Source organism: Magallana gigas, chromosome 2 (genome assembly GCF_963853765.1).
Source record: "Magallana gigas chromosome 2, xbMagGiga1.1, whole genome shotgun sequence".
In the NCBI taxonomy this organism is placed as follows: Eukaryota; Metazoa; Mollusca; class Bivalvia; order Ostreida; family Ostreidae; genus Magallana; species Magallana gigas.
The window spans coordinates 21,098,656-21,125,859 of NC_088854.1; the positions used below are offsets into that span (position 1 = coordinate 21,098,656).

General features: G+C 32.0%; 2 protein-coding genes across 2 annotated transcripts; both read right to left on the reverse strand.

Annotated features, from left to right (window-relative positions):
- Nucleotides 1-2,258: 2,258 nt before the first annotated feature.
- LOC117681617 (neuronal acetylcholine receptor subunit alpha-3-like) lies at nucleotides 2,259-15,370 on the reverse strand. The gene is made up of 6 exons (XM_034446915.2): nucleotides 15,222-15,370; nucleotides 13,996-14,135; nucleotides 5,990-6,034; nucleotides 4,980-5,089; nucleotides 4,297-4,829; nucleotides 2,259-3,988 (listed from the first exon to the last, which is right to left on the reverse strand). Exons 1-6 carry the CDS (start codon nucleotides 15,304-15,306, stop codon nucleotides 3,561-3,563), a joined length of 1,341 nt encoding a protein of 446 aa, XP_034302806.2. The 5' UTR covers nucleotides 15,307-15,370; the 3' UTR covers nucleotides 2,259-3,560.
- Nucleotides 15,371-18,856: 3,486 nt separating this feature from the next.
- On the reverse strand, nucleotides 18,857-23,421 carry LOC117681618 (neuronal acetylcholine receptor subunit alpha-3-like). Its single transcript, XM_034446916.2, has 6 exons — nucleotides 23,310-23,421; nucleotides 21,943-22,082; nucleotides 21,418-21,462; nucleotides 20,603-20,712; nucleotides 19,935-20,467; nucleotides 18,857-19,664 (listed from the first exon to the last, which is right to left on the reverse strand). The coding sequence occupies exons 1-6, from the start codon at nucleotides 23,353-23,355 to the stop codon at nucleotides 19,237-19,239; spliced, it is 1,302 nt and encodes a 433-aa protein (XP_034302807.2). The 5' UTR covers nucleotides 23,356-23,421; the 3' UTR covers nucleotides 18,857-19,236.
- Between the last annotated feature and the right edge of the window lie 3,783 nt (nucleotides 23,422-27,204).

Genomic DNA, 27,204 nt, shown 5'->3' on the forward strand with positions numbered 1-27,204 from the left:
GGAAAATAATTCCTACCAAGCAATAGGATGACTGGGATGTTTGTACAAATACTGCTGCTCCATTGGATACGTCTTGGTAGAAAAAGGCTTTCTAAAATTTATTTTAAAAATTTTAAGGATTTTTATCAATAACATGAATTGTTAAGCACTTTTATTCATAAGTTCATATATTTTTTTCTTGATATTGTTTTCAACTTATTGTGGAACAAATTTTAACATTTTTATAGGATAATTTGGCATCTCTCTCAAAAATTATTTTGATATTGAATTTTTCATTTCAATTTTTACCTCTGGTATCTTTATATATTCTAAATTTTCAGGGAGAAAAAATAGGGCATTTTTGCTTGAAAACAAAACAAATTACAACACAAAGCTCAAAACTTGTTGTCAGCTTAGACATAAAATGAATACTGTATCGAATAAAACGTACCAAGATGAGAGGGACAGATTTTTTCAATAAAGATTAATAATTCTAAGTTTTAAATTTTGATGCTTCTGTTTAAATCTAAGGATATCTATAAAATGATTTTTATACAAGGGAACAATTCGAATAAATGTATACAAAAATTATAATGAAATAATTTAAAAATCAAAGTTTATTTAAAAAGGAATTTCATATAGACCCATTATATGAAATGTTAGTGTTCTGGGCCATCTTATCCACCTATTTTTTCTGTAAACCTGCGAATACCGGAGCGTGTAACTTTTTAGTTGGCACGACCTCTAAAATAAAAATGGTGCATAATTCCTTTTTAAAACGAAAAATAATTTAGCATCCGATATATATATATATATATATATATATATATATATATATATATATATATATATATATATATATATATATATATATGCTCCAAGAATTGTCCAGGGGTCCCAGCATATACAAAAATTAAAAACATTACAAAATGCTTGTATATAAGTAAGTGTAACGCAATATATTAAAACATTAGATATATGGAGTACAAATCAGATTTTTTTCATTAGTAAAAATTCGCCTCTCAGTTTGGCCTCAATAACCCCCGAAGTTCAAGACTTTGACAAACTTGAACATACATATCTGAGATTGTTTTACTTAATCTACAGCTTATTTTACCATATGGTTTTGTGAAGATTTTTTTTTAAAGATTTTAGTCTATATATCCCCATGTTAAAAGGTTCCAACCCCCATCCCCCATTGTAGCTCCACCTTGGATCAACAAAGTTGAATCTACACTACCTGAGAATAGTTCCACATAAATTTAAGCTTTTCTGGTCGGTAGGTTTTTGAGAAGAAGTTTTTTAAAGATTTGTTTTCTATATATTAAAAGATAAAAATTCGACCTCTTTTGCGGCCCCCACTCTACCCACGGCGATCATACTTTTAACAGACTTAAATGAACACTACCTGAGTATGCTTCAACATACATTGAAGCTTTTCTGGCCGATTGAATTTTGGAGAGAAGAATTCTGAAAGATACCAACAAAATTTTGCACTTTAAAAGAAGGTGTGACCCTTTATTTTTAATAAGCATGAATCCTCTACACATAAGAGTTATGTGCTTTGTGGTGTGTTTTGTTGAAATCGGTCCAGTGGTTCTGAAGCAAAAGCCAAAAGTTTCAAAACTTCTTAGACGGACAAACAGACAAACAACGGACAACAAGTGACCATAATAACTTAATTGAGCTTTCAGTTCAGATCAATGAGCAAACAATTTTAAACCGTCAACACAGCATATGAACCTTTTGCAACGAAGTTTTTAAAATACTCTGTAAATAATTTATTTTGAAGGCAGAGGAATAATATTATTAGGAAGCCAATGATAAGTTACTTTTTATATCTTGTTAAAACAGATGTCGTATTATAGAAACAAACATATCATATATATATTCAGAAGGAAATATTTCAATCACAAATAGTTTCCTAGATTATTAGACAAAGCACAATTAAATCTTAATTCGTTCGCACATTTCAGAACAATACAAAATGAATTGCAGATTTTTTTAACGAGATATTATGGAAGGAAACCTTTTACAGAAAATAAAATATAGTCTTAGATTAGATATTTATTTTTTGCAGTGATCCATATATATGTAAATAAACTTCAGATGCAATCAGTTCATTGTATACAAAAAGAAACGATATATGAATAGATCAAATATACATTTATTTGTAGGAAAATACTTTTTTTGCAAAAGATTAATAGATGTCACCTCTGAAAATGACAAGGTAATACAAATACCTCATAAAATACATAAATAACTTTAAAAATACTTATAAATTATTTATAAGGCCATTGAAGAATATTTAACAAGAAATCATTCAGTGATTTTTTTTTCAAATAAAAGAAATAAAACAAAAAGTACAAAAGTTGTTAATCGCTTCTAAACAAGACCTAAATCTGATCTCGAACAGAATATATCAAACTTAGGGGATAAAAATATCAAATTGTTTGCTCTGTTATTTAATAGATTATAGATTACTTTAACTTGAAAAACAACTTGAATTATCAGTTCAGGTATTTTGCTTTGTGTCGGTGATAGCTTTAAAAATGATATTTACTGGTTTAGATTTAAAATTTTGCATTTTTTAAAAACCGGTTTACTATATTGGAAACAATTAACACGGTGTGTTTTGTAATATTTTTATCCGTTCAAGTTTAATGAGAACATATTTTTAGGAAAAGTCCCAAGTGGCACATCGCTCACTTAAGCAAAAATTGCCTTAATTCAGATCAAATTAGCATTACGTACAGTATCAAAATCATAATATCTTGACAACTAAGTACAGAAGGTCTCAAAAAACTTTCCGGTTTGTTCCACTCGTCTTGAAACCCTTTGCGTTTTGTTTAGGATTGTTCTCTCTTATGGTCTCCGACCGCGCTCATTTGTGTGAGCTCCATTGAACAGAGTGTGCATTTTACGATTTTTCAACCTAGTTTTCTCTAAGGAGATCGCCATGCTTGCGGAGGCGTTTGAGGCGGCATGATCACTGACACTGGAATCAAAGATTGACAGAACGGCGACAGAAAAAAAATAAATACATGTAGTTCTCAATTGCAATTTCAATGTTATTCATAAATGATTAAAAAACCAGTGGACAGTTATGATGGTTAGGGCAGTGTCGAGGTGTTTAAACAGTAATTAGCACATAACAATCCGATACTTATCCCTTTAAAAAGCAAGGAGTAAATCAATTATCCCCAAATTAAAGCTCCAAGAAACGTTAAAAGTTCTTATTGTTGAATTTTTATGAACTTATATTTATTCCGACTAACCGATTACAGAATTTACAACCGGTTACCATCGTTCCAACCGATTAATCGGTTATTTGGTTAGCTATTGTCATCCCCTTTTTATAGAAACATTATATTTATCTCAATCGAAAAAAGGACTTTTTATGATTTTTTTGTTATCTTAATGCATATACTTTTCATCCTTTTTGTCATATTTCTGATATTGTTTCTGATATTGTTTTTGTATCGATCCACGGTAATTTGTACAAAACTTATTATCTCGTAATTATGACTTATTAATAATATTTATTCAAAGGTTTAAACTATTATCCAACGATACGCGTTTTATGGAGGAGGCACATCAGATACCGCTAAAACTACAAGAAAAACCAGTGTTGTAATAATTAAGACAATGTTGAATAGATAAAAAAAGAAACAGTCCAGGAAAGCAGACACTTCCTTGCACTGAAATGGAAACCCGGCATTTTCCTTGTTTGGAGTCTGGGACCGACGGTTCAACATGCGCTTCAGGGTTTTGCCTTTTCCGTTGACATCTTCCATTTTGACGATGTCCTCGTTGGCAACCTCAATCTCTTTGTCATCTTCTTTGACCTTTGCGGTACGACAGTTAATCCTGAGAAGCACAAGGAAAGTGAATGCCTTGAGCCATCTTGGTACTGCTTTTTGGTCCGTTCTGAGGTACAGATGAAGGTTGAGAGTGGTGATGATAGTGGCCAAGGCAGCCATCAGGAGTACAAAGGAAATGTACATCCCTATTGTAACGGAAATGGCATAATTTTTAGTATAAACAAACAGAAAAGTATCTATATGTTTGTATTTTCACTTGAAACTTATAACTTATGAAGTTACCAAAATTAATAAAATGAAATCCAATATCATGAATTATTTGTTTTATCTTTCCAAATGACGTCAAAAAATTTATTTAAAACAATTTGTTAATTTTAAAATTTTATACAGGTACTCCCCTATTCAAAATTGATTTTTTTTTCATTCCATTAATCCATTGAATTATCATAGTTCTAATAATTATATTGGAAGAAAGATATATAATTAGTTTTACCCATGATTGGTGTTTGGACTGACGTTGTTGGCATGCTGTTCCCGATAAGGGTCAGCAGCACTGCCTGGGCCAGTAGAACCGTCAGGATGTATGATATCTTCTCCCCGGAGTCCGCCGGCAGGAGGAAAACTAGGTTAGTCAGAAGAGAAACTAAAACCAACGGGTAAATGACGTTGGCAACGTAATATTTCGCCCGACGCTCAAAGATCATCTTGAATTCCAGCTGCGAAAACTTCTCACCATGTTCGGACAAATTCTTCTCATCTACCCGTGAAGAATGCAAGACCCATTCCCCGTTCTCTTTATAATCCTCGGTGTTTACTGTGTCATATGTACTATTTAAAGTCAAAGCTTCTATAGTAAAGGCGAAACTCGTGACCTCCACCGAACACGTCTGGTAGTCGAATGGATAATATGTGATGTTAAAATCACAATGAGTGACGTGACGGCCAGGGGTATCCCAACGAACCTCACCGGTATGGTTCACTTTGAGATATATCTCGTCATGACCTATTGGACTCATTCCTTCGACACTGAAACAAGGTTGATGATTAATTGAAAGAACAATGTGAACAATCAGATTTACACGTTTTTAAAAGCAATTTAAAATAATCATTTAAAACATATTTCCGTTCCTATATTTTTCTTTATTCTGAATTAGCAGATATAGTATAGACATTTACGAGTTATCAATGATGAGTTCTGGGCGCCATATTTCTTCTTGTTTCGTGTAAATATATTTTATTCCGCCGTAGACGGACGGATCCCAAGTCAAGCGAGGATCTTCCCAAGACTGCCATATTTAAAAAAAAATACTCAACAATGATATTTTTGCAAAATGTTCCCAAGAAAACGAAAACATATATCTGTCAATATTACCATCATGTATGAATTTTTATTGTTTTATGTCAAAATGTCTCCCTTTTTATTAATAAAACCAATTCTTATGTCATTATTTTAAGCTCGTTATCTTGTCAAGTCGATAAAATTAGTGTATGCTTTCATTGGTGATGCTCGCGGGTATTAAGGTATACCAAGCTTTGCATGAAAAGAACATTACCTGAGAAAGGAGGTTTTGTATTTTTTCTACAATAATCGCTTTCTTCATAGGCCGCATGAAAGATGGCATTTTGATGTATATATTTACATTTTTTTAGAATATTGAATTTTAGAATGATAAATTGTAACTTAACGTAAGTAAATATTATTGATGGACATTAGTACGTTAGTTAGAAGAAAAAAACCGCTTTCTTAATATGGAAATTTTAGTCCGACATCATCATGATTATTTTGTGCAGTCCTTACACATGAGACGAGCTCGCTATAGCCAAATAAAAGGAAGCTCTTTATCCCTTTACATTGTTGAGTTATTAAGTAATTGCTTAGCCTCAAAGGTTTTCTTATGAGATTCCAAGCAATTTGATGTATTATTTGCTGTGCCGTTGTGATGTCAAAATTTAACTGAAGTTGTCATTACACAGCAATACTCGCATCAAATGTTTGCCCTCGTAAATATGTAGTTGTTGATCAACAACAATTTTGCTAAGTGATGGTTAGCTAGAAGCTTACTAGTTAAAGTCCGCCTTGACAAACGTCAAGTTTAAAAGTTTCTATCGAATAATTTTTACTGAGCATTTTTGGATTAACTCAAGATATTTTGAAACAGAGCTTTTTATATTTTGAGTGTACTTACAACCGTTAGCCAGCCAGAGGATGACATTATCTGCTTTTTGACGTCCTTCAAGTTGTAAATAGAAAAAAAAATATATCAACATGCTATGAGCAATGAGTGACCCTTACATAATAAAACCCACTGAACATATTTTAAAAAGCTCACAATTCAATTTTGTTATTATTCTTCTTGCGAGTGATATAATGTATAATGCATATTGTGCCCACAGACCACTCTACAATGACTGCGGTACTTCTCCAAAACAGGGTGAATCGATCTACTTTGCAGAAGTTTTAATTCATAAATACTTAAAATGACGTAAATTGAATCAACGTTACGGCATACCGATATTCCATTGAACATTGCTCTGCAAAGGAGCAGAACTGTCGTACTACATAAACAGTGTAGCGGTCTGTTGTTTTAAAGGCCGCGGTTTTTAACCGGGTGGTTTACCTCAGGTACGTTCAGGTGTCTATATCGATAAAGGTGTGAAGCCCCGAGGGAAACACACTCGCTTGTGTGTACATGTCTATATACACGGGGTGTAAAAATGCTCTCAACCGAGCTTTTTTCCATGATCCATGAGAAAAATATCGTATATATATATATATATATATATTTGTACTTGGAAAAGCAAATTGTCGATCGTTGAGATGAATATAAAAGCATGAAATAACCGCGTGCGACATGGCCAAAATCTTTCGTTTGTTTAAAATGTTTCTGACGGGATCTAGTGAGAGTTTATCGTAATGTGTTTTTGTAATATGTTATCATCGTTCCGTACTCAAATACTAATGCAACATTTTTCACAATAAACGTTTGTATTACTTCTCCCATCAGCTGCTAAAGTGAACGATTCTACCTGCTCCGCATATTACAGAGTTGTCTGTACTTGTTTCTTTTCAAGTTTCAGCTCGTGAAAATTCTCAAAGAAATATGATAACTAAATTTATAAATCGTGGACGCAATATTTGATTTGATTTAATTCTGTATTCTTAATTATTCACAAACGTCTTTTAAACTTTCAAATTTAATTAAATTTAATCGATGTCAACAGTAGTTTCATTTTGATTATAAAGACATGGCGTTTTATCGCACGGTACCCATAAAAAGGCAAAAGTTAATTGCACGATCGTCGTGAGCGCTAGACATGGTATACACAGGACGAGTAAACGATTGTCAATCATTTTTTTTACATCCAATCTGGGGTCTCAATTCAGTTGATTGACAGGAGCACACTGACCAGGAAATTTGAAGGCGGTGCTTATTTACTCGGTCTATACGGTGGAATAACACATCTGGAAAAAGTCACTCAAATTAACAGCAAATCAATATTTTATGACAGATATAATAATAAATAAAATGTACATATATCAAATAAGCGAAACACTTGCACTTTTGGGATAAAACATGAATATCTAAACAAGAGGCCCAATGGGCCACATCGCTCACCTGAGCAACACTGGTTTTATATGGGCGTTCAAAGGATATTGTGCCATGTGGCCCCTCGGTATATTAACCAAAAATGAATATCCGAATTTTCACTTATTTTTGCATTTACTTAAAGGGGAAGGAAAGTAAAAAACATGATTTATTTATTTTAATAAAGTGGTGTAAATTATCACATGTGGTCATGCTGTTTTGAAAATAAAATACGTAATTAAGCTTGAATGAACGTTTGAAGTTGGAGAAATCGTATTTACTGGAGGCTGACATGATGTAGAACTCTTTTGTATTAAAAACCAAAAAAATTAATTATTTTGACGTAACACCATCTATTCCGGTGTTGTATAGCAGTTTTTCCCCCATAGTAGCTTCTCCCCCCGGAAAACCTACTATATAGTAGACTTTCCCCCTGGGGGGAAAAGTTACTATATAGTAGCTTTTCCCCCATAGTAGGATTTCTCCCTCGCGTTTTTGGTTCAGATTTTATAAAAAATATTTATGGAAACCCAGTAAGTATTAAAATCAATGTTTCTACACTTCCAGGTTGTATATCTGCATCCGTCTGTCAGGTTAAGTTTCGTTTTGCCGATTTATTATTTTTATAGACAATGCCGAAAATTGAACATGTGTATAATGGAATAATACGTAGAACTTAATTAAATTAGGTAATTAATTGAAAAAGTACTTGGTTTCACAATATATACACTTACATGTATATGTGAGTGAAAATGATTTGAGAATTTTGTAATAAATCTATCACTCCGTCTGCAAATTTTATTCAAGCTAAACCTCTGTTTTAGAGAAATTTTGTTTCCGATGTTTAAAATCCTATTATAATGAATATAGTGCATATTCTTTAGGGTTCCATATCTCATAAACTAGAGATAACCACATCACCATATATTTACAGTGGCAGTGGTTAACAACCTGTTGATGACTCTAAAAATTTGAGCCCTCAGGGTAGGGGCCCTCATTGTTTCAGGGCCCGATGTTTAAAACCCCATTATAACGATTGAATAGTGATTTATAAGTGGGGACCCGAATATCAAATTATAGAGATGACCACTTAACCATATTTTCTCAGTGGTAGTGGTATAGCACTAGTATATGACCCTGAAAGTTTTAGTCCCCAGGGTAGGGGCCCTTAATGTTTCCAAGCCCGATCTTTAAAATCCAATTATTACGAATAGTGTATTTTTTAGGGCTATATATCTAAAAAAAAAAAAAAAAAAAAAAACTAGAGATGACAACATCAGCATATTTTTACGGTCATTAGAAAGTAAAAACATCATTTGAAAATACACACTCACTTCTATATTTCCTTATCAAAATGGTTAAAAACTACGTTTAATTCTGCTTTTCTTTTTAAATTTACGAGCAAAAATATAAAAAAAAAGGTACGCGGGTAAAATCATTATTTTTCAAAACATGTAATCAATTCATAAGATGACTAATGATATAATAAATAACTAAATAAATAAATCAATGAATTTTTATTCATGAAAGTAGCAACCGAAAAATTGTATATTTATAAATCACTTTGCAAAATAAAAAGCGGGAAATTTTTAGGCAGTGAATGATAATATTTACATAAGGTTAGTTAAGGCTCCATTTCACATTTTCCAGAGTGACCAGCAAAGATACCGACTTTGTTCTGGTTGTAAAGTTACATTACAAAAATCTTTACATCATAAAACCTCGCGTTTCGTTAAAATTGTGCTTAAAGACATGAGTATGAATATGCGTGACTTTAAAACAAAATTGTAAACACTAACTTTACACATGCCTTTAATACATAATCAATTAAAATACCCCTTACCCATGATTTAGAAACCCATCAATCGAAGTAAAACATTTCAGTTCCTCATCATATCATTGCACCCTTTCTCTCGTTTGATATTTAGAAGTAGAAATATACGATTATATTTAAGATCGTCAATTCTACCGGTATTAAATTATTCTTATTCCCTTCCTCTACAAAATTAAGTCAAATTTAGTCAGTTTCCTGGGAGGAGCTTATACATAGATGATAGTACATGGGAAAAATAGAGTTCCAAACCGGCATATTTTCATTCAAATGTATTCTGACGTGTTCTGTGAAAATGTCAATGTCATAACGTCGAAGTCAAAACTGTAGATAAGCATCGATTGGATGAAAAAGATTCGAGGTATTCTCAAATCCATGTAAAAGGTGTTGCAAAAAGGTGCAACAAAAGGTGAAATAAATGGTGACGACACGGGAATGTTATGAAGGAGCGTGCCTTTGTTCATATCAGGGTTGAACAAACCATGTATTTTATTCTATGCATTAATAAATGCCATAATTATCCTCTTTTATGAGAAATTAAAATCATATCAGTTATTGCAAATTATTGCCACGAATGGTCCGCCATAAACATGACCGGAATTTTAAAAAAGGGGGAAAATCTACTATGTAGTAGGTTTTCCGTGGGGGTAATCTGGCTATAAAAAGGGGGAAAACCCACTATATAGTCAGCTTTCCGTGGGGGAAAAACTGCTATATAGCCATTCTTCCGGGGGGAAAAACTGCTATATAGCCATTTTTCCGGGGGGAAAGATGGCTAGGGGGAAAAGGCACTATATAACACCGGTTTGGTGTACATATACAAATGAATGTACACAGTGCTCTGAATATAATTAACGCTGGTTTATACCTTTCTGTTACTCAAATATTCGACTAAACAAAATTGATAATGTTTGAGTTCACACATCAATCTAAAGAATGAATACATGTACCATTGTATGCATAAATATATGCATTTTTATAAGTAAATGACAGCTATTAATCTGCTATCATTCAAAGTTGAAAATGACCTCGATTAAATTTTTAATTCCAAGTCAAGTTCTTCGCTAACTAAATAAATGTTATAATTGTAATCGGGATGTTTAAAATATTAATTTTTTAAAGTCGGAATTACCATGTCGAAATAACGACGGCAGACATTTTCTATGATACTTGGCATCTGTTGACAATTTACGCGGAGATTTCTCCGACACTAACCCCCGCTTTTAGATTTCAACGAACATGCTCCATTTGACGTTAGTTTGTAGTTTGCAAAGGTAAAAGAACGGTCTCAAATCAATATTGTTTCAAATTTTCCAGAACTTGTCATTTAGAGCGAATATCATGATGTTTTGTTGATAAGACAAACCGAATAGATGGTGTGACGTCATAGATTAAAGTTCAATGGCAGCCCCCATGGCGGCGGGAAATTTAAATTAAGCGATCGATTTTCTTGATTTATTCATTGTTCCGGGGTTTTTAATGAAAATAAATACGATTTACAATTATAGTAGATGATAATTAATTAATTTATTGTACAACATATTTTTAGTTTCCTTCCCCTTTAATCTTTGACATATTTACCTTCATGGAATACCATTTTTACCGAAAATAAGATCATATGCAATATAAATAACTAAATTTTTAGTTGGTGTTCACGGTTAGCCCCCCTCCCCCCAATCACTTTATAAAACGATTAAGATAAATGAGAGCATAAAGGTACATTTTCTCCCTCCACTACTTGCTACTTATTGTATTTTAAAAAATTCTATATGTGAAAGAAGAAAAGTGTACCTCAATGCACCAGAATGAATGCGCTCAATTCCTCAAATTAAAAACATTGAAAAATTTAATTGGCTTTCTCCATTATAGACGATTGTCATTTACCAGGCATTAATTCATTTCGTATGACCTTTCATATCCTTACTCACTTGATTGAAGAAAGTAAACTTAACTGAAAATGTTGTCACATATGTTAAAGAGTTATAATTCAAATTAATGTATTGGCACGCATATCGCTCTATTGTACCAAGGCCCATCCATTATTTTCATCTTTATTAAAAAAACAACAAATGGGTACAAACAAAGATGATTTTCCATTGCAATAATTTTTTAAGAACACCGACAATGCTTTTATCTTCATAATAATAATGTGTCAGGCCTATGGAAACTGTTTTAAAGGCATTGTTTTCATTTACTTGTGTTCGAAAAACTATCAAAAATTTGTGTAGATTTTATACAATTCATCGTTGAAGAAGGGGCACCAGAAAGTAATTACAGCATATCATCCTTTTAGCAAGACATTTCTATTGATCAACCAAAATTTCTGTGTCAATCGTACAATCATATGCAAGATACATAGCTTGGTTTGAGTCATGTTTATGTTCACATGAGTTTATTACATTCACCTTAAGAATTTTAAACTTGCATAGCTGCATTTAAAATATAAACAAACTAAAGGATGACCTCAGCTTTGTGTACTAACATTTACATGTGTAGTAGCATTGTGCGCAAAGCTCTGTATCTTGCTTATAACTCGAAGCTTGACTCTCAGGTTAGTAAAATTATAGGAATTTGTAAACAATTAAAACAAGAGAAAACTGCACTAAAACAAAGAGAAAACTCAATTTATTTTTCATCATATATATACAACGTACTTTAGTCATATATTTCTAGCAGCGAGAACAATCTCCGTTTAGATTGAAATTGCTGAACATCTTAATACAACATGTTGCATTAATCAACTTTTACGTAGAGATAATACCGAATTACACGCACCACCATAATTTGACCCCCATGGTGGCCCCACCCTATCCCCTGAAATCATGGTTTGAAAAAAATAGAATGAATCAACACTTAACCTGAGGATGCTTCCACACAAGTTACAGCTTTTCTGGCCAACTGGTTTTTGAGAAGAAAGTTTTTTGAAGATTTTTCGCAATGTATTCGTATGTAAAATTCGACCCACCAATTGTGGCCGCACCCTACCCCGGAGATCATGGTTTGAACAAATTTGATTCTACACTATCTGTAACAAGTTACAGCTTTTCTGGCCTACTGGTTTTTGTTGAGAAGATTTTTCTCTATGTATTCCTATGTAAAAATTTCGACCTCCCCCCATTGTGGCCCCACCTTACCCCCAGGGATCGTGATTTGAAAAACAATGAATCTACACTACCTGAAGATGCTTCCACAGTTCCGGCTTTTCCGGCTAACTGGTTTTTGAAAAGAAGATTTTAATGATTTTTCTCTATATATACATTTGTATCTAAAAATTTGATCCCCCATTGGGGCCCCACCGTACCCCCGGGGATCATGGTTTGGACTTCAAGCTTGAATCTACACTACTTGAAGATGCTTCCACACAAGTAACAGCTTTTTTTTGGCCGATTGATTTTTGAGAAGAATATTTTTAAAGATATTTCTCTGTATATTTTACCTCAGGTGAGCTTACAATTATTTATGTCTCAGCTACATGTACACGCACTTAGTATTTCCATCAGTAAAATTAATCTCCGTTTAGACTGAATAGACGAGAAAATACTTACAACTAGCATAAGACACATTGCAGTAATCAACTATTACGCAAAAACCATACCGTATTACCATTAGAATTTGTATTTTAGTTGTTTAAGCATTTGTTAAGTACCGTACTAATTAATGTATCTTATTTTCCGCAAGCAACAGTCAGCTGTATTACTTTCCGATGTCTATATTTGATTGGTACGAAAAATTACAAAATACAGGCGATAGTTCCCCTAAGTAACAAACCGTAATTCATGAAAACGAAACGGAAATCAAAACAAGCTAAAACCACCGTAAAGGTGAAAATTTCAACGCAATGGGATATTTAATCTCAATGTCCTTCACAAAATCGGCATTAATGTATCTTGCACGTTTCAGATATTTCTTTGGCACGCAATTTGTTCCACAACAACCAAATTCATCTTTGTCAGATTGACCCATTTCTTATACGTTCAAAATGGCCGTTTCTTTTTTTCAAAGAAGGTTTTGAGATTTGGAATACCGAACACGAAGTTAAACTGATTGACCCTCGTTCTCTCTGTCTTATTATCATTCCGTAAATTACTCAAATTTGAAACAGAATTAGCCCTTAATTTTTGCAATTTATATTTTCCTTCCCATAAAGATAATTTATGCTAAACTACGTTGAATTGGACTCAGTACTTCTTGAGAACAAGATTTTTAAAAATGCACCCCCTTTTTTCTACAGTTTCGAGGTTTTCTCAGCTTTGAATAAAGATAGGTCTTTCATTTCTGCAATTTATATTTGCCTTACCATAAGGATGCTTTGTGCCAAATTTGGTTGAAATTGAATAAGCGGTTTTAGAAAAGAAGTTTAAAATGCGAAAAGTTTACAGACGGACAGACAGACAGACAAACAGACGGACGACGGACAAACTGTAATCAGAAAAGCTCACTTGAGGTTTCAGCTCAGGTGAGCTAAAAACTCAATTTTGTAAGTAATAACAAAACACCCTTTGGGATTCGAACTCGGGATGTACGGATCACCAGCCCAACACTTTATCCACTCGGCTATGGAGTAAATTACACAATGGCGTTGATAAAATCCTTTTCAAAATACGAAATATAGTTTTGATCAGAGGTCAGCCATTTTGTGACGACGTGTTATTCCACTCTAAAATACTGTATTTTTTTAATGATTTCTACATTTCGATGTACCAAACCTTCATATAATTTCATGATTGCATGTATAAATGTATAAAATAACATGACTTTGAAACATGTTACTTACCATCTCATTGACGGAGAGCAGATTCAGTTCAATGCCGACATATGTTGTAGCAGACGGTCGGACAAATTTATTGTATGAGGTTCCAAAAATGGCGGTATGAATGTTATTTGCATGAGTGGTTGTAAATTCGCCCATTGAAGCTATGAAAAGATGCCATATAAATATATATATATATATATATATATATATATATATATATATATATATATATATATATATATATATATATATATATATATCTGTGTGTGTGTGTGTGTGTGTGTGTGTGTGTGTGTGTGTGTGTGTAACATGTGTGGAACATAAAAAAAATCCTACGGCAGAAGTTGATGTAATGGTAAAATTTGTGCAAAATTGATACATTTCAAGAAAAATCCCATATGCTCCTATTATGTTAAAATTAGGCAAACTCTGAGAGACCTCCAAAATAAATAATGTGGGAATTTATTTTATCATGAAATAGTATTTATATCAGTCGAAATTCATGTTAAAATTTTCATTAAAAAATCTAAGGCAAAAAAAATTACACCCAGCGTCGTTAAATTTAAAATTTAAAAAAATATATTTTTATGGGGAGCAAACGATTCTCCGAAAAATTAACAATCGTTTGCTCTGCCCTGCAACAATTGTTGTAGAGCAAACGATTGTTAATTTCTCTGAGAATTAAGAAGTGATATCGAAGGAAAAAATCACTCGCAAAAAATCACAGGAACGAAAACAGATTTATTACGGAGATTCATATTGGTAAAATCTATTCTCTCTTTTCATTTGGAAGTCTCTGGGAATAATAGCAACGTATCAAGTATATGCTCTTTTTATCAATGTAATATATGTACAAGTACATGTACATCAAACAGGTTTATCTATATTTAGAAACGATAAAGTACTTCACAATTTTAAATGACAGAGACCATTTGAACGTCCTCAAGAATATATTTAATAATAGTTTTTGTACTCAGAAATAGACATGAAAAGAAAAGAAAAATAACAGCTTATTAAAATTTTCTTTTTAACCAGTCTGAAAATTACAGGTTTTTAGGAGAGATAGTTTTTGATATCTAATATGTGTAAGAGTTTGTACAAGAGACCATACAAGAATACAATAGTATTCGTCTTCAACTTTCTTAAGTAACATAATTTTCAGCTACGCTCAACACTGAAAGGTCGTTGTAGAGGTATTTATCTGCATTAGCATTTTCTCATTTGAATGATACGGGCTTGAATCTTACCTTGAATGGTCAAGCAGAGAGCTAACATCAGTATCAGATACTTCATCGTAAAAAAGGCTATTACTGAACAAAATGTATGTTTCATATAGATATAAACATTCTAAAAAAAATCCGTTACACAAAGAGGAAGTAACTGATATCGTTTTGGGAGAGTTTGTAACCACTGGTGATAGCTTAGAAATATTTTACAATTATGTCAAAATGCTAAATGAGACAGTTTTAATTACACTCTTTTGCTTAAACATTTTTCAAAATCCTAATTTGATGAATTGATTAATTTACGAATGTTAAAACTCTCTATTCATTCAAAACGACATGGATAAAAATATACAAAACTAATGCGTTATATACAATTCTGTGTTAAACGTCAAGACCATTAAATATTTTTTAAAGCTTCAGAAAGAGTAGACAGCATTAGAAGTTTATTCATATATCTAACAATTAGCCGGTGCCAAATTATTATGCAACACAGTGCCAACATATCAAATTTTTACCCAATAATGTGTAGTATTCAGAATCAGAAGGCATGTCCAAGGATAAATCATTGCTGAAAGAATTCACTTTTGTTATCGATATATATCAGTTGTCAAGGAAGATATTGAAACATGGAAATTTATCCTTACATTTAGGTGTATCGTAATGAAAGTAAGAAAATGCATTGCTTACTTTTCTACCGGACTTAATTAACCTTCTTAACATTGTAGAGTTACGTGCACGCTACCCATTTACTGCATTGTGATAAAGAAGTCACCTTGGACACGACAACCAAATCTGAACAGCGCACTTGTCTTTCAAAATTCCTTTTTTTTTTCTTTTTATCTTGCTTGAGTGAATGTTGAAAAAAAACCTTAAACCTAGGATCACTTTTTCTGAGTCACGGTATATATTGAGGAAGAGTAAATGTAGTTTTGGCTTTCGGTCCTACTCAGTATTTGAATACTTCGGATATGTTATATTGATTAACCGAAGCCGAGAAATATTTTAATAGTGTCCGGGTGAACAATCATTTGCTAGAAGATTAGATAATAACATTTGAATGCAAAGGAAAAAAAATATAAACCTACCTAATTTGTTTAAAATGTTATTTGAAACTAAATTTTCAAAACTGGCTTTCAAACTTAAGGAGCCTTATTTTAATTGATAAAATACAAAAAAAAAAAGAAAAGAAAAAAATTAAAGGTACAGTCAACCACGCTACTCTCCCAAAATAATACGCCCATGAACCACACCGCTCACCTGAGCAACAATAACCATAAAAAAATCATCTTTGCTTTATGTAGTCATAAACAATTTTCAGCTTTTCTGACCGATTGGATTTTATAGTGAAGAGTCCTAAAAGATACCAACAAATTTTCAATAATTCTTAAACATCTCCTTTTGAAAGAAGGTGTGACCCTTCATTTTAACAAACTTGGATCCTCTGCACCATAAACAATATGCTTTGTGCCCTATTTTATTGAAATCGGTCCAGCGGTTTTGAAGAAAAAGTCAAAAATGTGAAAAGTTCTAAGACGGAAAGAACAGAGGAACGCCGGACAAAAGTGATCAAAATAGCTCATCTGAGCTCTCAGTTCAGATATGCAAACAATTATTAACCGTCAACACAGCATAAAACCTTTAGCAACGAAGTTTATAAATTATATATTCTGTGAATGATTTTTTTTTTGAAGACAAAGGAATGATAATACAAGGAAGCCAGTGAGAAGGTATTTTTATCTTCCTTGTTAGAACAGACAACATATTATAGAAACAAGTACATCATATATTCAGAACAAAATATTACAATCACAAAAAATGTCCGAGATTATTGGACAAAGTATCATTTAATCTTAATTTGTTCGCACATTTCAGAATAATACCAGATGAAATGTAGATTTAATGATGAGATTATGTCGGGATAAAAACGTATACAAAAAATATAATATAATCTCATATAAGATACATTTTTGCAGTGATCCCTATATATGTGAAAACAAAGTTCAGAATGCAATCAGCTAATTGTATACAAAGAAAAAACGATATATGAATATATTCACATGCATTCATTTGTGAGAAAATGCTTTTTTTGCAAAAAAAAAAAAAAAAAAAAAAAAAAAAATAGACGCCACCTCTATAAAATGACAATACAAATATCTAAAAAAAAAAATACATAAATACCTCACATAATATGTGAAGGACAAAAATGTGAAGGGCAAAAATATTAAAACAAAAACACTTCCGTGATTTTTTTCAAATAGAATAAATAAAACTTAAGGTACAAAAGTTGTAAATCGCTTCTTAACAAGACCCAAATATGACCAAACTGATCTCAGGCAGGACATTTCAAATATTTAGGGTAAAAATATCAAATTGTTTGTTTGGTTGTAAAATAGTTTATAGATTACTTTAACTTGAAATACAACTTGAATTATTAAGGTATCTACATGTATTTTAGTTTTTTGTCGGTGTTTGCTTTAAAAATGATTTTGATTGGTTCAGATTTGAAATTTTGCAGTTTTGAAAATGAACTCACGATATTAAAAACAACGTGTTTTCAAATATTTTCATATATAGATGATGTAATTATTGAGGAGTTGTCCCCTTCATGAATTTTTAAAAAAAATTTTGTCGTAGGTAGGAAATACTTTGTCATTCAAATGATACTTAGTAAACCAAAGTATTTAGTAAAAGTACGAGAATACGAGATAATATGTCATAAAACAACACATACTAGATCATGTGTATGACATTATATTCATAATAACGATTTAAAGAATCTTCAATTGATACTCATTAGTAGGATAATAAGTCATAATAACGATGTTTTATCTAAATGATAAATGGTGCAATGAAAAAAATATAAGCCATGCATACGAATCCATTTCCCATGTCAATAGTGTTTGCTTCTAATCTTTACCTTGCGTTATATTTGATTTGATATTCTAATACAAGTAGAAGATGTGATTCCTCTCAATCGAAAAATCCCAGAGTTCTTATTTACGTTATTTTGATGCATATTTTTCTTTTTCCGTCTTAATAGCTTAATAGTGTTTGGTTTTAACCTTAATCAGCTGTTCTAATACACAACAATATGATTTTAGAACAAACAGCTTATTTTAATCAGATTGGATTTAATGTTACTGCACGTTTTTTTCAAGGTCACTGTCTTTTTTCTCAGCTTAAAAGATGATGAAAAAATTAATGTAGTATTTTGCAGTTAGTACATGTAGACATCTGTTTTAGATTAGAGATTATATTCTTCATTAAAATGATAGAATATCAGCATGTCTATCAGCTTATACTACTAAATTGGAATAAATATTTGATCCAGAATTGATACTGCTTAACCCTCATTACCTCTAAGTTTCTTAAATTTTGAAGATATTTTGATTAATTTTTTATGCTTGCATTATTAAGATGGTTCTGATTTTTATGTATTATGAAGGCTTTATATAAAAATATGAATTGACAAAAAAGCTAATGTATTGAATGAGCGCTTAGAAAAGCTAAAAAATATATAATTTGATAGGCAAATTATTTTTTAAAAAAATTTGCTGAAACAAAAGTACCATATCATATGTTCACATAAGTTAAAAAATCCAACATTAATGTTTATGTTTCAAAAATGTTAAAACAACTCATTAATCTACAGTAATTCTGATTTGAGGAACATGTGCTATCTTCCAATGCTAATATTCCGCCAAAAATATAAATCTTGTTAGATTCAAAACATTGATTACTAGTACTTTTTCTATGCCGAGTTGTATGATAGTCAAAATGAAAGAAAAATATACTATTTAAATTTCCTTATACCTTGATTTAATGAACAATTAATCAAATTTATGTTTGATAAGTCGAAAACCAGAAAAGGTTCCTTCCTTAATATTTATATTTTTATCCTTTTTTGTCACATTTCTGACATTGGTTTTAGTATCAGTCCAAGTGTATGTCATTTGTACAAAACTTATAATCTCGTAATTATAACTTTTAATTGTATTTATTCAAAGGGTTATAAAAATAAGCACTGATGTGTATTTTATGAAGAAGGCACATCGGATACCGCTAAAACTAAAAGAAAAACCAGTGTCGTAATAATTAAGACAATGTTGAATAGATAAAAAAAGAAACAGTCCAGGAAAGCAGACACTTCTTTGCACTGAAATGGAAACCTGGCATCTTCCTTGTTTGAAGTCTGGGACGGACGGTTCAACATGCGCTTCAGGGTTTTACCTTTTCCGTTAACATCTTCCACATTGATCGTGTCTTCGTTGGAAACCACAAGCGCTTTGTCATCCTCTTTGACCTTTGCGGTACGACAGTTGATTCTGAGAAGCACAAGGAAGGTAAATGCCTTCAGCCATCTTGGTACTGCTTTTTGGTCCGTTCTGAGGTACAGACGAAGGTTTAGAGTGGTGATGATAGTAGCCAAGGCAGCCATCAGGAGAACAAAGGAAATGTACATCCCTTATGTAACAGAAACAGCATTATTTTTTAAGTGTAAACACTCGTAATTAACTTATGAAAGTATGAAATTAACAAAATGTAATTCAATATCAGAAATAATCTGTTTATATCTTTTCGTCAATCACGTCAACAAAATGTATTTACAACAAATTGATAATCTTGAAATTTTATACAAGTATACCCTAGTTCAAAATTCATTTTCTCCATTAATCAATCGAATATTTAGTTTGTATAATCAAATTTGAAATAAAGGCATACTGTTTCTTTTACCCATAATAGGTGTTTCGACCGATGTTGTTGGCATGCTGTTCCCGATAAGGGTCAGCAGCACCGCCTGGGCCAGAAGGACCGTCAGGATGTATGATATCTTCTCTCCGGAGTCCGCCGGCAGGAGGAAAACTAGGTTTGTTAAAAGGGAAACTAAAACCAACGGGTAAATGACGTTGGTAACGTAATATTTCGCTCGACGCTCGAAGGTCACCTTGAATTCCAATTGCGAAAACTTCTCACCATGTTCTGTCAAAAAATGCTCTTCTACCCGTGAAGAATGCAAGATCCATTCCCCGTTTGCTTTATAATCCTCTGTGTTTACTGTATCGTATGTACTATTCAAAGTCAAAGCTTCTATAGTAAAGGCGAAACTCGTTACCTCCACCGAACATGTCTGGTAGTCGAATGGGTAATAGGTAATGCTGAAATCACAATGAGTGACGTAATGGCCAGGGGGATCCCAGCGAACCTCACCGGTATGGTTAACTTTGAAAAATAGCTCGTCATGACCTAATGGGCTCATTCCTTCAACACTGAAACAATTTTTATCGTTAATTGATGTACAAGTGTAAAATTCAGATTTTCAGCCACTATTATAAATACAGAAATATGTACACTTATTTCCATTTCTCTATTTTGAATTAGTAAAATATGATATAAACAGTTACGAGTTATCAACGATAAGTTCTGGGCGCCATATTTTGTCTTGCTTGGTGTAGATATATTTTATGTCGCCATAGACGGATGGATTCCAAGTCAAGCGAGGATCTTCCCAAATCTGTCCACAGTAAAAGTTGTTCTGTGTTTAACTTAGCAACAATATTTTCGCAAAGAAATAAAACCATATTTATTTCAATATTACTACATGTATTTTGGATTAAAATTTTTGTTCTACGTCAAAATATGCTAATGATAACCTTTAGAAAGGCTTTATAATCCCTATTTCCTGTCATAACGCCTTTCCGTAAGGACACTTGAATGCCTTAATTTGACTTATTGCACCTTTTGTGAAAGCGTTATTTACGTCTTTGGAAAGGCATTGTTACGTATTTAGGAAGACATTAAAACGTTTTTGGAAAGGCGTTATAATGCCTTTATTTGGGTTACATTGTCTTATAAAAAAGCTTTCTTGCGCTTTGTGATATTCAAGAAATATAGATAACGATAATAGTATTTCAGAAATTGAGAATATTTATTTATTTATCATAATTTTGATATCTTTCAGAAAAGGGAGTTTATTTTTTGATTGTTTAAAATTAAAGCCAATAGTCGCTCTGTCTATGCTACGCGTGTATAGTTGCTGACTGACATTTGTTTTTGCATTGCGAGGGTTGGATAGATGCATAATGGAGGTTCACTTAGGCAGAGCGTACGTCATTTGAGGTTTTTTACATTTAAAATTTCTTTTAAATAACTTTTTTCGGTATATTATGATTTTTAAAGAAATTTTGAAACAGCTTTATTATATTTTAAATGTACTTACAATTGTTAGCCAGCCAGAGGACGACATTATCTGCTTTTTGACGTCCTTCAAGTTGTAAATAGAAAAACCATTAACATGATATCAGAAATTACCCGAACGCAGTTTTTTTCTTCAAAAAATATTAACTCTGTACACGTATTTATAAAAATATACTCCAATTCAATTTTGTTACCAAAATATTTTTTGTTATTTTAGAATGATGGTGTAAATGCTACATGTGCCCAAATACCATTATACAACAAATGCGGCACTGCTTTCTTGCACGGCATATTGATATACTTTAACGAAATTTGAGTATGTAAGTACTTAAAATGGAAAAATGAAACAACTGCCGTTACGTTATATGTAAAAATTTTCCTGTAAAAGAGCAGTACTGCATTAACCTTGAAGACATGTGTTGTTAAAATGATATATTTTTTTTAATGATTTCTACATTTTCAACGTTCCAGACATTTTTATACTTTCATGCATTCACATTATAAATGTACAAACCGACATACATTAAATTTTGAATAAGATAGTTACCATTTCATTGATTGAGAGCAGATTTAATTCGATGCCGACGATCGTGGTAGCAGACGGTCGGACATATTTGTTGTAAGAGGTTCCAAAAATGGCTGTTTGAATGTTAGTTGCATTTTCGGTGGTAAAATCCTCCATTGAATCTATATAAGTAGATGTAGTTTGTTTGGGGGTTTTTTTGTTGTTTTTTGGGGGTTTTTTGGCCTTTTTTGTTTCTTTTTTGCATAAACATGTTTTTCGAATATATTTTTTAAAAGAGGTTTAAATTTTTATATTAAATTTTTATGGTCATTCTATAGTTCATTTCTTTGAAAGCAAACAATTGTTTAATTGAACACAAAAATTTGAAGAAAAACAAAAAGTGATATTGTCGTCTGTAACAAAGAAAGAGACTTCTGGTGATCATATCAACTTTTCTGGTGTGCAGTCTGACCAAAGTCATTGTTTCCGTCACAGTTTTATGATTTTTGACAAAAAAAAATTGATTACAACGAAAAACAAAACATCAAGATTTCCTTCCATGAGATACATCACTTTTCACTTGGAATATTTTACAAAAACGAAAACAGATTTGTTATGGAAATTTATTATGAGAAAATCTTACATTTTACATCTGAAAGTCACTCGAAATATCCCGCATAGTTTTTTAAACGCTGTCATTCATGTACTTTCATGTATGTTGCAAAGCAAAAACCCTGTAGACTTTTAGCTCTGTTTTGGAAACCTGTCAAACTACAGGGGGTGGGGTTAAAAACAGAAAAACTGGACTTTTTTCATTTAAGTGGATGAATGTAGCTTTGGCTTGACAATATTAATGATTTTCGAAATATTTAGCAAAAAAATGTTGGAAGCAGAGGCTTGGAAAAGAGTATAGTAGGTCAGGTTTAGTAAATCCAAAACCTGATTAACTTTTATAGCTCGAATAAAAACGAAAAACCATATATGATAGCTCTCTGTAAATATACAGTAAACTATTGAAGCCTGTATAAAAGTATGTTGCATCGAATCTTTATCAGTTGTTGAGTAACAAAAATACCGATATACCAAAAAAAAAAAAATAAGAATTAAAAATATCAATTAAATGTAATATAAACAAAATGTTTCTCCTGGAATTTACTACTTTGATTAATCGATTAAGAAAAGAAATAAGATATATCAGTTTGAACATTAAAATGATTACACCACAAAATAATTTTGATATCTATTTTGCTAGACTGTGCAAGAAACCATATAAGAACATTACAGTATTTATACCCTGTTCTAACCAAAGTTACATAATCTTAAACTAATTACAGCCCTAAAAGTAAGTTGTAGATGCCTCTAACTGTATTTGCATTATCTCATTTCGATAAAACAGGTAAGGATCTTACCTTGAAGGATCAAACAGAGAGCTAACATCAGTATTATAGACTTCATTGTAAAATAGTCTCAAACTTGAGAAAAAGTAAGCTTTATATAGAAATGCATGTCTTAACAAATTCGGTCACACTAAAAGGAAGTAACCGAGATCAACAAGCCTGGGAGAGCTTGTAACCATTGGTAGATAAAATAAATATCGGATAAACTTAGAAATCTTTTACAAAAAAATTGAATTAATATCAAATGTCTATGAATTTAAATCCTACTATTAAGACCAAAGAACATTGTTTATTATGTCAAGTTACCAATTGACACGATTTTAATTCACTTCCTTGCTCTAACGGTTTTCAAAATCATCTGCTAATAAATTGAACGTATTTACGAATACTTGAATTCTCTATTCATTCAAAACATATCGTATACAAATGAACAATCGACAGGAACATTTAATCTCTTTTGTTAAAGGTTCAGGAAGAGCAGACAGCATTAGCAGTTTTATTCACATGTTTTACAATTAGACGGTGCAAAATTTTTATGCAGTATACTGCTAACATGTCATGTTTTACCCGTCTAATGTGCAGTATCCAAAATTAGAAGGTAGATCAAAGGATAAACCATTGCTGAAAGAATTCACTTTTTACCTCACCTGAGCTGAAAGCTCAAGTGAGCTTTTCTGATCACCCGTTGTCCGTCGTCCGTCTGTCCGTCCGTCCGTCCGTCCGTCCGTCTGTCCGTTTGTCTGTCCGTCTGTAAACTTTTTACATTTTGATCTTCTCTAAAACCACTTGGCCAAATTTAACCAAATTTGGCATAAATCATCCTTATAAGAAGGTGAATATAAATTGCAAAAATAAAAGGCCATATTGTATTCAAAGCAGAGAAAACCTCGAAACTGTAAAAAAGGGGGGTGCATTTTAAAAAATCTTCTTCTAAAGAACTACTGATTTAATCTTAACGTAATTTAGCATAAATCATCCTCATGGAAAGGAAAATATAAATTGCAAAAATTATAGGCGAATTCTGTTCCAAATTTGAGATAATTGCGAAAATACTAATAAAGAATCGCTCGTTATTCCATATATCGTAGACTGGCAATTCATTGCGATAGACTGGTCTTATGACAGGCATCGCCAGTCTACCGCATCTCGAAAACGAGGTTCTTTGTTTGAAGCTGGCAGTTTCTTGTGCAACAGTTCACGTGCGAATATAATCTATGAAACATGGTAATAACATTGGTGCCGATTATTGTGAAGTAAATTAAGGTTAAATATTTCAACGCGTTGTCATTTTCACTTGTGAGGGTGGTTTTAGCTTGTTTTGATTTTTTCGGTTCATTTTGCTTTTTAACTTGGGAAACAATCGCCTTGTATTTGGAACATAGACTTCGGTAAATAAGCAGATTGTTTACCTGCGAAAATGATAAAATCTGATGCATTAACAACGTACTAAAGTGCATTTCCCTCTGTTTTTATTGTTCATTAATTTCTAATTGTGTCAAACAAGGGAGCGACTTTGGTTGAACTTTGGTTGAAATAACCGATTTTTGATCGGTAACTTCGCCGGAATTTCCTCCGAAAGAGAATTTGAAGTAGCCATGTATTCCGAGTTCATAATCGTGTAAATTAAATCCAAAGACAATAAAAAGATGTTCATAAATTTGAAAAGACGTTTTCACAGCCTCAGTTAAACCCTGTTGTGATTAATCACCCGCGACTGTCTTATCTTTAGAGGTTATAAATACGGGTGATGCAAACACTTATACCGTGCATTGAAAATTACAATCGATAATCATTACATTTCTTGTTGATACTACAATTAAAAGGTAACTTGTAATTATTTAATAACTCTGCCAAATTAATGCAAAACCGTTTGTTTACAGTTATCTTCAAAACTAAAAACTGTTGTAATTGGGTCATAGGGTAGGACTAATTTCTCCAAAATACACAGTGCATAAACTGATTTTGTGTCACCTGTCTAACTCAAATACAAAACATTTTATCTATATAATGTATGAATGCATTAAAAAAAAATGAAATTAAACAAATTGGATAAGTTTTAAAAAGTTGCCTATCATTCTACGACTGACGCTGAAATGTTTGTTGATCATTGGAATTGTCTTGCTAAACATTATATACTTGTGTACAGAAAAATCAAAAGGATGATGTGCTATAACTACTTTCTGGGGTCCTTTCTCATTTGATAAATTATTTGAAATCTGCAACAATTTTGGTATTTTTCAAACGAGTAAATAAAAACTTCTTTTAAACAGTTCTGACACATTATAATTATGATGATATCCGTGCATTATCATTATTTTAAAGAAAATATTGCAGCAGAAAATCATCTTGGTTTGTAGCCGTTTGTTGTTTTTGAGGGAATATGAAATAATTAATGGGCCTTAGTACAGAACTGATACCTGTATGCCTGAAAATACATTAAATTATATAGCTTTTTAACACATCATGTGACAACATTTTCCAGTCAAATGTTTTCATCGATCAAGTGAGTAAGGATATGAAACGTCACACAAGTTTACATCAGGTAAACAATTATTTAAGGGAAGACCAATTAAGTTTTTTACTGTAGCCTTAGCAACTTTTGCCACAGAGTTCAAACACTGCGTACTGCCTTCCAGACTAGCTGGTGATTCTCTGTCCGTCAATCTTTGTTAACTTTCACATATGAGATATCAGCTGTGAAAATGAAATGTATCTCATCTGCATGGTATATTCATAGAGCTTGGCATCTTAAATAAACACACTAAAAATATTCACTTAGATGTGGAAAATGAAAATTACACTAATTTAAGTTCGATATTTTTTTTCATAAATACCAATATACCAAACAAGAAATATTGCAGGTAAAGGGTAACAACCATTTCCAGTATTTTCATCATATAAAATAAATATGCATTGCATGGCCTCTAAGACAACATATTAATGAAATAAAATGTTGGCCTCCTTTAATTGTGTAGATTCAAAATGTTCAAATTATGATAACTCACAATAAGGTAGGCCCACAATGGGTGCTGATTTTTTAACTGATATACGTCTTAGGAAATGTATGATTTTTTTTAATCTTAAATGAGCTAATACTGTTCACATATGTGCAAAAACTGTAGGAAATAATATACCGGTGTTATATATAATTGATATATATCAATATATTTTCACCCCTACCCCTTTATAAAATATTGAGTTTTAGGTCAGAAAATTATCAAGGTAATTAACTTTGCTAAATATTAAATTTTACTGTTCTTAATTATTTAAGGACACACGAGACGTTCTTCAATTTTATATAATTTTCCTTGATAAATTATTCCTTATTCATTAACATTTAAACCTGTTAATTCCCAAAAATACAAGGTTTCTTACCAGGCTATTTTTAAAGCTATAATATTTAATTAGAATTTTCCTTAAAATAGCATGCAAAATGCATTTGAATGCTTATAAATAAAGTCATAGTATACATTTTCAATTGAACACTTTATATCTAAATAAAAAAAGTATAAAATAACAGGAAAATATAATTATGGAATTACTTGGTAGAAATCTTCACATTGTGGAGATAGGAAAAAATAGAAAATAATGGAAGATAGGTCGCGTCTGACCGTAAAGTGTGTTAAGTCAATGTAGTTCGCCATTGTTGCTCAGGTGAGCGATGTGGCCCATGGGCCTCTTGTGTTAACGATATATTACAATTATCAAGGAAGATATTGAAATGTGTAAATGTATCCTTACAAACGTTTTTTTTTTGTAAGGAAAGTAAAAAAAATAATCCATATCTTTTCTACCGGACTTAACTTACATTCCTTACCTTAAAAGTCACATGCACACTATCCACTGCATTATGACAAACACGTCCCTTTGGATACGACAACCAAATCTGGCCAGCGTTCTTGTCTTT